The sequence below is a fragment of the Chanodichthys erythropterus genome, chromosome 8 (assembly GCF_024489055.1).
Source record: "Chanodichthys erythropterus isolate Z2021 chromosome 8, ASM2448905v1, whole genome shotgun sequence".
NCBI classification, from domain to species: domain Eukaryota; kingdom Metazoa; phylum Chordata; class Actinopteri; order Cypriniformes; family Xenocyprididae; genus Chanodichthys; species Chanodichthys erythropterus.
In genome coordinates, this window is record NC_090228.1 from 6,749,543 (window position 1) to 6,762,057 (window position 12,515).

Below are 12,515 nucleotides of genomic sequence, written 5' to 3' on the forward strand. Positions count from 1 at the left end.
ATAACACCCTATGACTCGAGTGCTTCATTTTACCCTTGTTATACTGTAATTCTCCAGTCGATTGCACCATAGTGTCCTCACTGTGAGTGGCCACATTACTGTGGCGTTTCCACTCAGCCTGATGATGGTCAGTTCACTCAAGTGTTTCAATGTCATGGCCTGGTCAGCAGATTTCTCTCTGTCCTTTTTGTCTCTTCGGAACCTGTCAAACTAGTAGGATGCAGCTGTTAGAATGACAAAGAGCATTGCAGATGGTCAAAATCATAGTGAGCTGCCTAAATAAACAGCATCCAGAAAATTCTCTTGACTTGTCCGCCATCTTGGATCAATGCAATGAATTTTAGGATTTTTCTTTTCTGGAGGGACACATGCTGCCTTAACATTTGAAGACATCAAAGGTACGCTACCAAAAGAATTTGACCAAAACTTATCTACGTCAATAGCTCAATAGGTTTTGGAGCCGAGCACCATGCAGTACCTACAATATCATGTTAGGCGGTCAAGAGATTACGCAGAACTTTCATTTGGATTGGAGGTGCTCTAGGATGGTTTAAACTTCATTTTTTGTTGTACACTATACAGTCCACCATGTTTTTAAATCATTTTAGATCACTGATGTGTCCATCATCGTCTATTACATCAGTGGGAGTACCATCATCTCTGGTGTGGACAGCAGTCAAAATATCCAAGTTCAAACACACAGTTCAAATCAAACGTTCTCACACTGAGGAAGGTATGTGAGATACGGTTGCCTACTGTACATCAATCCTTCCTTTGATGTTCTGTGGAAATCCCCATATGACATCTGCAAGAGTCCTCTACGAGGTCATAATACCGAAAACAACAAACCAATAGAGATAAAGAGAAGGTGGGTAAAGCCGATGGGCAAATCCCAATCAGCCGAAAGCATAACAGCAGTGATACAGGAAATCAGAGGGATGAAACAGGAAATCTATTATCCATAAGCTGTTTGAAACCTCAGTCTCTGCTGATGAACCTCAGTCCCTGATGGAAACTCTGTTCTTTAGAGTTTCCTGCAAGCAGAAAAACACCTTGAGCTTGTGCTATGAAGAGCTCAGCCAAGGTAAGGCAACGTTAAGACCCGCATTTCTCCTTCCCCAGCCTTTGACCTTGCCAATAAATTTACAATTCTCTGGGTGTTTAGCATCTAAATGAGGTGCACTTTGGTGGAACTGTTTGCAAAAGTCTTGTAGGAAACATAAAAGGATGGAACAGCAAAGGCTTGGAAAATTCACTCTTGCTTGAACCCTTCATACATGTTAAAACTACCCTGGTCCGGAAGACTTCCCAATTACAATTATGGTTTTACCTTTGAAGTAAACTGTGAGTTTCCTTGGAAAAATCCTTGGTTCGTCACTTCTCAGACTGGGAACAAACTTACCATGACAGCGAGGAGTCTTCAAACATCCCACCACAGCAAGACTGCATTACGTGTGCAAATACAGGTCTTACTGAACAGAGACAAACCCATGAATAATGCAACCAGCTCGCTGCACCTGGAGGAATAACAATGAGCTTCCTACTTTTCCACCGTTATGATCCTTATTAGAGGTCCAATGGGCTGTCATAGAGCTTAATCTGTAAAATACTCACACTTTATATACATATATAAGCGCCATTTACATTTCAAGTATATACACAACTTGGTTTGTTGGCATATCCAGTATGTTAACCTGCACTGAATAAAGGGAAATTGGCTCCATACAGACATGCGTTAACCTTTCGAGAAAAGAATGCAATGAGTCGCTGAATCAAAATGTTCTTGCTGGAAATGTTTATTAGACAGGAAGTCATTAGAATGTAAATGTGTTAGGCGCTTTCTCAACCTCATTTTCCCTACGCTCACAAAATACATAAATATTTGACATTTATCATCTTAATTTGCTGTTCAAACATTCAAAGCTGTAAATTTGTTATAGCTACACTTCTTCTGTTAAAAACATGTTATGTACAATAGACAAGATGTTGCATTTGGCATAATTACAACAATTTTGTTATTTCATTTACAGTTTTCTCAAGTACTGATTTTTGTGAATGCCATCATCATCTGGCATTCGCAACAAATCCGAGTCTCATAAAATGTGACCGTAAAAAGGAGAAAATAAAAATCATATACTCAAGTTAATTTGAGAATTAATAAGAAAGAGAAAACAAATGAGGACATTGTACTGCGTTAGACAATCACATTTTCCACTAAAACAAAACAATAGCCGGTCTCTCCACTTCTATATTCACCAGGATTTCATTAGCAGGGCCCTACAGAATTGTAAACTTGGCAACAATTGGACATCAAATGAAATTAGCATGCAAAATGCATAAACATTCCTAAACACTTCTGCAGATTTCACACTGCTATGCACTGTGCAACCATGTTGGAATCTACAGAAGCGTTTATGCATGTAATAATTATTCAAACAGGCTGCAGATGGTCACTCTACCTGCATTTCATACAGATAAATGAAACATGAGGTCAGGGAAGGTGCAGTCCAGAGGTGCCAATCCAGATTTGACTGGAACGCATTAAAAGTGTGAACAGGAATGGCAGCCCTTATTGCCCAATGGCAGCTTGAGTCTCTGTAATGCCCTAGGTAGATCAAGTACCTTTTATATGAAGCTTTTTTACCAGGCTATATCACTTTGTCTCACTGTCTTTCAGACAACCAGCAGCCGTACAGTAACGAGGCACCGTAAAGTGGTCCGGTGCACCGTTGAGTCCTTACAGTGAAGTCTATTACAGTGGATGTCTAACGCTCCATTTGCATCCTAATAAAGCATCTTCTAGTTCAAGACATCCATTTTTCTTACAGCCCACTTGTTCCTTTGGCACAACACTTGGCAAAACTCCACAAAAGTATATCTCCATTTACACTGCGTGGGCATGTGCGCTCTGTATGGAAACCCTTGTTGGGATTTATTCGGACCACCTACACGGGTTCTACTCATTCAGACCCCAAACTCGAAAGAAACTTAAAGAAACTATCAATGCTTTAGAGCTCCAAAAAGCCAATATAGACTCGCAGACAATCGCGCTCCAATTACACAAATGGGCCGGAGGTACTGCTCTTGATTACACTCACATTAATTACACATTAGTCAATGCAAATGTGGCAGTTCATATGGTGAATGTTTACATGATTTGTCTAACCCATGACAGCTCTTTGCATGTGGATTTTCAGTAATAAGAATAGAGACTATGGTAACTTAGTCTTATAGAAGCAGTGAGCTTTCTAAAGGCCTATTCACACCGAGTGCAAACATTTTTTTAAACAGAGCAGTTTTTTTTTTTATTTCTTCAGACTGCAAAGAAAACTAACTGATCAATGACACAGGCATTTTTTGTTTCCTGAGCCACTGCTGCAACTGCACAGTTTAGCACATTGGTGACGCTTAAGCCATTTAGTTAACCGGTGTAATGGCATTAGACATAGGAATAATGTCACCTTTGTACACCCCTTTTTGAACATGAAAATAAACCCAGTTTCCTTTGAAAGTCCACTAATAAAATATGTGCATATATAATAAATGTGCATAAATATAAAACCACAGGACAGATGGGGAACTGTGCAAAAGTGCTGCTTTAGTCGCCTCATGAACTATATGAAGATTTCAGAAGCAAAAGACTAAGTCCATCTGACAGTTTTCTTTAAAATGAGAGATTTAGCGGGTTTGAAGTGAAAGAATTTGATGAACATATACCATGTGCGGACAGCATTCACGCAGTATTGTAATCTCATTTTTGATAGAGGTGGCTTTTGCAATGGACGTCCATATAAAAATCTGCAATAAATTACTATTTTGCCCATACTTTATCGACTTAAATTCCAAAGCTTCAGATTCATGAGGCTGTACTCTCTTTTAAAACTAGCCTACTTCAGCAATCTTCTAATATTTTACCACAATTTTTTTTTTCTTCTCTCATTCGGTGTGAATAGGCCTTTGACTCAAAGGAAAATGCAATCTTGAACATTTTGTGCTAACATTAATATAGAGGATTTCTAGCACCTTTTGTCTATTTAAAAGTATAAAGAACTTTTAATCGTGCATTTCTCATTGATAAAAAGACTCTTAAGGCAAAACATGTCTTGTTTCAATCACTATAAATACACATTAGCATTGATAAATCTATGAAAAATCTGAGAAAATACCATGGTACTAAGTTTTGTTTAGAGTTAATTTAGGGTCTTGGGTAATTTGACAAGCAAACCTATAATTTCAAACTTAAAAAGTGCATAAAATGCAGTCATACCCCTATATCCCCTCTCGCTCTAAATATATATTTATATATTAAAAATATTCCACAGTCTATTTTATAACTGGGAGTTTGTAATCGTAAACCCAGAGAGGTTAAGTGTAAAAGTGCAAATGGTGGGGTTGGTGTGAGGGGTGCAGCGTTAGAGCTGTGAGACTTTCCTAGGAATGGGTCGGGGTCTGGGAAACTGGTCGGGTCGACGTGGTTCAGTATCTTGTCTTCGAATCTGGTGCGGTTTGGGTGGAATGGGCGGCGCATCAATGCTTGGAGGAATCGACAAGCTCGGCGGAAGCGGGACCTGTCTGCGGGGGTTGTTCCGCTCATGTATGCTGTAAGGAGGCGGAGTCTTGTTCTCCCGACGAATGAGCTCGTCTGAGCCGCTGGAGGCGGAGTTTGGGAGGGCGTGGTCAGTGGATGTGTTCTCAGTTCCGGAGGCCTCAGAGACGCTACAGCGACTGAGAGATGAGATGCCGCTGCTGTAGCTTCCAGAAAGCACCGGAGAATTTGACACCAACCCCGTAGTTTGGCACTCTGTGGGCGAAGGGGTGAACGGAGGTGCAGAGATCTACAAATACAAGACACATACAGATCAAAAGAGAAAACATGAAGCTCTGGGCCACAATGCAGTTAGCAAAAATAGCAGGAAATTCTTAATAAAGAAACCATCAGCTACAACAGAAGCAACAGTCCTGCCTCACAGAGCAAATCTGTACACTGGAAGGCCAAAGCACAATATTCAGCAATTTTGGCTCTATTATTTTGAGGCAATACTGTCTCTTTTCATTACGAACCTAATTTCAAAGCAATTAAACCTGCAACTAAGACTGCAGCTGTTTCTAGGACTTCATTTCCCTGAATAAAGCATATTTAGTCTGATTGCACTCTGGAGAGAACTTCAAACACAACATTTCTGCTAAGATAACTCAGTTGTGCAGCTGAGAATGGTGAGTTAACATGTATGTGGATGTCATATATGCTCATTTCCCAAACAGTATAGAATTTTCATTTTGTACATTTATCAGTTAGCCGCCATGGTCATGAGTAATAAGCAATTTTAAAGCAAATGTACAATTCTACTGTTATCAGATATTTTACATATTTCACAGTTTTTTTCACATACAAAATGTAATCTTGATGAATTTTTCGGAAATTTCAGACTACTGGATAACATAAAATATCCTGGACCAGCATGAAAATTTGTGCTGGTCAAAGCTGGTTTTGCCAGATGTGGAATCTATATTCATGTGTGTGTGCCTGGTCATGCCACATGGTATAGCTTCAGGCAAAAGACTATTTCTGGGGCAAACAACCGTATACAGGTGGTCACGCACGTTAGGCTTCAGCTTTCTAACCCGCTGACTGCACTTCAGGAAATTAGTGCCGAGATCCTCTCCCAGCCGAAACTCACTCTCTCTGCTTTGTCTTTCTGAGTAGCTTGACAAATTTCAGCATTTCTGATTTCAGGAAGGAGTAATGATTTGATTTCTATGCAGTCTTTAAATGGAAACAGAAAGAGTTTGGATTGAAGAGTTTTATAAGATGATTAGAATGCATGTGCTTTGCTGAATACCAGGTGACAAATCGATATGTGGCATGAGACAAGAATTCAAGGAAGTGGTAGGGGAATGCAATTGTCAACACAAGATGGGGTGAATGAGGCGGCGTTGAGTAGGAGTTTCTAAGAAGCCATTAGAGCGGTGCTCAGCTTTAAGGGCCGTTACTCTGAATGAGGAGAATGTGCATATATTTAAAACCTGAATACATTCACTGCAACGTGAAAGAAAATGGCATAAAGGTACATTGATAACTGCAGCTCCAACCTTTTTGAAGGTCTGTGACCGTTCTTTGACTATTATACCCTTCGAAAGAAAAATACTGTGGTTTTTTGATACTCTACAATATGGATACCTGCATTTTCAGTAAAGCGCAGTAAAGGGTGAAGAGTTCAATTTATCTAGGCTGGACGTCACTTTTTGGCCACTACTGTACTGTACTGTACATACTACTGTTAAAATTACTTTCTTTGAATTAATGGTTTATATGCATTGTATATGCAATGCATGGTAAAATGTATTGATATTGTACATAAGTAAATAAACTTATGTGAAAATAAAGTTTTTCTTTATGTTTTTGAAAGAAGTCTCTTATGCTTACTATAGCTGCATTTATTCAGTTAAACAAATGAATACATTTCAGTTAAAAACGGAAATATTGTGAAATATTACAATTTAACAATGTTTTCTGTCTCATATCATCCTTCAAAAAAATATTCTAATATACTGATTTGGAGCTTGAAAACACTTTCAACATATAAAACAGTATTTTTCTGGAAACTGATGCTTTTTTCAGGATTCATTGATAAATAGAAAGTTCAAAAGAAAGGTATTCATTTGAAAAATGAATATTTTGTAACATTATAAATGTCTTTACTAGCCAGCAGCCATATCACCCTGTAGCCCAAGACCGGTTGCCCACTGAAGCTAAGCAGGGCTGAGCCTGGTTAGTACCTGGATGGGAGACCTCCTGGGAAAACCAGGTAGCTGCTGGAAGAGGTGTTAGTAAGGCCAGCAGGGGGTGCTCACCCTGTGGTCTGTGTGGGTCCTAATGCCCCAGTATAGTGACGGGGACACTGTACTGTAATAAGCACCGTCCTTCGGATGAGACGTTAAACCGAGGTCCTGACTCTCTGTGGTCATTAAAAATCCCATGGCACTTCTCGTAAAGAGTAGGGGTGTAACCCCGGTGTCCTGGCCAAATTCCCTCCATAGGCCCATACCAATCATGGCCTCCTAATAATCCCCATCCATTGAATTGGCTCTTTCACTCTCTCTCCTCTCCACCTTCAGCTGGTGTGTGGTGAGCGCACTGGCGCCGTTGTACTGTGGCTGCCGTCGCATCATCCAAGTGGATGCTGCACACTGGTGGTGGATGAGGAGAGACCCCTGATATGATTGGAAAGCGCTTTGGGTGTACAGTAGTACATATGAAAGCGCTATATAAATGCCTCATTCATTCATTCATTCATTCATTCACTTACGATTAGTGATCGACCGATGTATCGGTTTACCGATATTTAAGCATTTTTCCATAATCGGGTATCGGTTTTGTAATATCGGATTCGCCGATTTACAGCGCCATCTTGTGGCCGTTTTGAGACTTCTTCCGTCTGAGGAGATCAGTCAACAACAACTCAGTGCACAGGTAAAGTATATGTTCTACTTGGTTTGCTTTAATTAATCAACTTTATTTAACATAACAGACATGCACAAATGAGATCTGAGACATAAATTCCTGATATAGTTAATTTATGCAGCTTGTTTCTAAACAATTGAGACGAACTCATTGAGCCACGTAGTGTAATTAGTCATGTCCTGCCCCAATAAAGACGTAACTTTACATGAATTAAATAAAACAGACGTGAATGAGTGCATGTTGAAAATAAAAGCGCTGAATTTAATTCTCTATCTGTTGTATTTGCTCACCATTAGTCTAGAAGAAAAAGTTTGTTCATATTGCTTGGCAACTGATGGATGATCAGGAGGCTTAAGCACGGCCACTGAATGAAACTTTTGAAAAGATTATCTTGTTTAAACACCCTAGATTATATTATCATTTACTACATAATTATTTCGCTAATACACATATAAATATAGCCTACCGCTTTGTGGAAATTAATTATTTATTATCTCCATGCGCGATCGCGGTTGATTAAGTTATAGTCAAACAGCACTTTGTCAGTTGGCATTTCATGATTTAACGTTAGATTAAATTTAGATCATAAAATGCCAACTGACAAGTGCTGTTTAACTTTATTAGATTATATAATCATTTGATTTACTACATAACCATTATTTAGTTAATACAAATCTAAATAAATGCAGCTCTGTGGAAATTATTTAGTATCTCCACACACGATCGCGGTTGAGTAGCCCAATTTATAGTTTTGTGTAAATGCATAGATAAGTTACAGCACTTTGTCAGAAAGCATTTCATGATCTAGACCGACAAAACATAATAATTAATAACACTAGTTGGAAAATGCAATGATGTATGCTGTTTTGTTTGTTACTTTCCTGACAATGTTATATATTCCAGCTAATATTATTCAGTAAAGTTTTTTTTTTTTTTGTATGCAAGGAGGGAGTGATAGTTATAAATAAAATGGTTTGTTCAGCTCATTTGTGTTGTAATAATTGTCAAAAACAGAAGTATAACAGTAAATAAATATCAGTTCTGCATATCGGTTATCGGGTACATAAACATGCAAATAATCGGTATCGCATCGGTTATAAAAAATCAATATCGGTCGATCACTACTTACATTCAATTTAATGAGCCCTTGCTGAACATAATTAATTACTAACCCCAAACTTATGAAATGTAGTGTAAATATGATGCTTTCCATGTTATAGAGTTGTTACCACCATTATCTGATATACACAATGTTGCAGTAAAATGATTGTGCGGCCATTTCAGATGGAAGAGTTTTAGATTGATTAGTGGATTTTGCACCGAATCACTGCCATGCCAACCGAACTGCTCAGGACTGGAATGAACACACAAACAGTGTCCCTCTGTCTAATCATGGGCCCAGTTGGATTGACTAGAGCCTGACCCAGTTTAGACATCCTGGATTGAGTCCCGAGACAATACAGTAAACACTGTACATCAAAGGTCACTTCACAAAACACCCTAGACAACAAGAAAAGGTCATACCTTCTGAGGCGAGCGTGATGTCATCACAGGGGACTGTGATCGTGTAGTCTTGGCAGGAGATCCTATTAAAAGGACACAAAAAGTCAATCTACTTCACTTGATACAAGAACTTGGGACAGTAAACATGGTCACGGCTGTCTATTAATCAGGAAAACGCTTTGCCAAGGTCGTCTAATGCAAAACAGTTTAACCATTCGGTACCAGTTCTTTTCCAGGACAACACCCTCAATTAGAGTCCACTGATGTAGACACTTAAAAGGGTCACTTCATACATTTTTATTATGTAATTTATTCTCTAACGAACCATAACCAAAACATCAGCCAAACAGAAAAATTTAACGGCCAACAGCGATATTTAATGCCAAATATCGGCCAATATATCGGTCGACCACTAATACTGTATATTTTGTGTGTGTATAATAAAAGTAGTTAACATTATTAATTTAATAAATATACTAGTTATTACGGAAGAGGTATAGGGCCAAGCAATAATAAAAAAATAAAACCATCTTGTTAAATTTCAAGAAAAAAAGTCAAGATAAAATGTTGTGAATAAAGTTATTAAATTACGAGAAAAAAGTCCTTAATTTACGAGAACAAATTCGTGAAATTACGAATTTGTTCTCATAATTTAACAACTTTTTTCTCGTAATTTAATGACTTTATTCTCAACATTTTACCTCTGCTTTTTTCTCTAAATTTAATGAAATTTTTCTCATAATTTAATTACTTTGTTCTCAACATTTTATCTCGACTTTTTTCTCGAAATTTAACGACATTTTTCTCATAATTTAATGAATTTGTTCTTGTAATTTAACAACTTTTTTCTCGTAATTTAATGACTTTATTCTCAACATTTTATCTCGACTTTTTTCTCGAAATTTAACAACTTTAATCTCAAGATGGTTTTATTTCATTATTGCTTGGCCCAAATCCTCTTCCATAAGTTATACATATTGTACTAAAAACTACTTATAAAAAAAGTCTAAATTAAAATTGATAAAATATAAAAAATACATAAATAAATATGAAAAAAATTAAATTAAAGTAAGACAAAGCTGAAGAGAAAATGCAGACCAACATCTAAAAAGTAATGAAGCAGCAAGGGTGCAGATTGAGGTTTAAAGACACATCATGCAGTTTAAAGACAGAAATGCTGCGAGAAAGCTCATCAAGAATGATTATAAACAAAAGAGTGTGTGAGAAGGATCCCGCCGTTACTTTTCTCATCACAAATATACCAAGATTATCTTGAAATGATGCGTCTGACCGGTAGCCTTCATGATACAGGGCGATGTAGAAATTAAGACAAGCAAGAAACCAGGAGAAGAGTGGAAGATCTGAGAGTTAAAAGGCTCTGGAAACATCTATGTCAGTCTATAGGATCGGTCAAAGCAGATTTCTTTCTTTACCTGTGTACGGTGGTCTAGGAGGGACAGGGGGGCCCTTTCCATTAAAATCAGAGGGCGGCATGTCTAGACTCCAGCTACTAGGTGCAGGCTTCACCACTTTCACACACAAAAATGCATTTCAGGTACATTCAAACTCAACTCAAAATACAATATGCCCAGTAGTGTTGCATGACTGGCAATAGCAAATAGCAAATCAGGGTTTGGCCAGACTAGGGTGTAAAAAGTTGGACTGTCCCACTATAACCTCCTGTCTCAACAGGAAACATGTCAAGTGAGAAAAGAAAATTGTGTTTCTCCTATCTTTAACAGATATTCAACAGTTTTAACAGCAGACTTCAACAGCTACTAATGGGCTGAAGGTCCAAATTGCAGTTTCAATGCAATGTGCAATTCTACACAATCCTAGACGAGGAATAAGGGTCTTATCTAGCGAAACAATCAGTCATTTTCTAGAAAAAATAAAATTATATACTTTTTAGCCATAAATGCTTGTCTTGTCAATGCACTACGCATTACGTAATCATGTTGGAAAGGTCACGCGTGACATAGGCGTAAGTACCGAGCAAGTGTTTACAAAGCGAACGTGCAAAGACTAATTCAGACACCCTTGACAAAAAAAGTCCAAACGATTTCGGATGATTTTGAAGTTGGAGGAGAAACAGTTTTTCGCCCCACCGCGGTACTTCCGCCTTCGTGACGCATGTCCTTTCCAGCGTCATTACGTAGTGTGTGGCACATTGCAGAGCTAGTGCAAGACGAGCATTTGTGGTTAAAAAGTATATATATATTTTTTTATTTTATTTTATTTTTTTGGGGGGGGGGAATTGTTTCACTAGATAAGACCCGTATTCCTCGTCTGGGATTGTGTAGAGCCATTTGAAGCTGCACTGAAACTGTAATTTGGACCTTCAACCCATTGGTGGCCATTAAAGTCCACTATATGGAGAAAAAAAATGAATGTTTTCCTCAAAAACCTTAATTCCTTTTCAACTGAAGAAAGAAAAACATCTTGGATGATATGAGGGTGAGTAAATTATCAGGAAATTTTTATTCTGAAGTGAACTAATCCTTTAATATTGTAATAGATTTTACTGGGCAATTTTTGGGATGAGCAAATCCTCTCAAATAAAGCAGTAACATCAAAATACACCATGTATATATATATATATATATATATATATATATATATATATATATATATATATATATATATATATATATATATATATATATATATATATATATATAAATAATAGACATAAATCACATGAAGGAAAAACAAAGCAATGTCTTTGCAAGTCAATGTACCCACTACCAGTTAACCGTAGATTTAAATAACTTGAATGAACAGATGAAATATGATGAAATCTCAACATCTTCCTGTCAATAAGAATATCCGTAAGTCTGTTCATGAACCTCTTTGATGGTTCAGTCACAGCTGTCACAACACACAGGAGCGGCGAGCTGTCGGCTAGCATCAGATCTAGCGCGCTGACCGCAAGACCCCCGTCATTTCAGACCACCCTCTTCACAGCAGGACGACAGACTGAAGTTTCATACGCTCACATGCACATGCTCACCTTTGTCGGGGGTAGAGATGTTGGGGTCACTGCGAGGCATGGAGGCATCGCCCGCTGGGTGTGGGACCGGCCTCTGTGAAAGATTCACGTCACATGATACATGAATGCGGTTGTGAGAGAGAATGTTCAGTGATTACTGAAGGTTACTAAAGGTTTACTATAAGGTATAGCTTTACAACAGAAATATGCTTTCTTTTCTACATAAATGATCATAAATGACATATACACACACACCTATACACATATTTATATGTGAATAAAAGCCTAAATCAAATCTGTTCATCTTATAAAGTGATCGAGTCTCTTCAGAAAATTCGGACTAAACCACTCAATTCATATGGATTAATTTTCCGATCTCTTTATGAACTTTTTGAAGCATCAAAGTTGCAATTGCTTAGGCTTACTATAGAAGCTACTATACAAAAAGCTCTTAGATTTCATCAAAAAGATCTTCATTTGTGTTCCGAAGATGAACGAAAGTCTTACGGGTTTGAAACGACATGAGGGTGAGTAAATAGCAGACCTAACTAACCCTTT

General features: G+C 37.9%; 1 protein-coding gene and 1 pseudogene across 2 annotated transcripts in view; one reads left to right on the plus strand and one right to left on the minus strand.

The window, feature by feature from the left end:
• Positions 1-1,787: 1,787 nt before the first annotated feature.
• Positions 1,788-12,515, minus strand: part of dock4b (dedicator of cytokinesis 4b) — a 120,871-nt gene continuing 110,143 nt past the window's right edge. For both annotated transcript variants that reach the window (XM_067391638.1, XM_067391637.1), the window contains exons 49-52: positions 11,979-12,051; positions 10,399-10,494; positions 8,987-9,048; positions 1,788-4,835 (exon numbers count right to left, since the gene is read on the minus strand). In XM_067391638.1, the coding sequence (XP_067247739.1) occupies positions 4,413-4,835; positions 8,987-9,048; positions 10,399-10,494; positions 11,979-12,051 (654 nt within the window). In that variant the 3' untranslated portion in view covers positions 1,788-4,412. The remainder of the gene's footprint in view (positions 4,836-8,986; positions 9,049-10,398; positions 10,495-11,978; positions 12,052-12,515) is intronic.
• LOC137025353 (5S ribosomal RNA) lies at positions 6,703-6,819 on the plus strand (annotated as a pseudogene).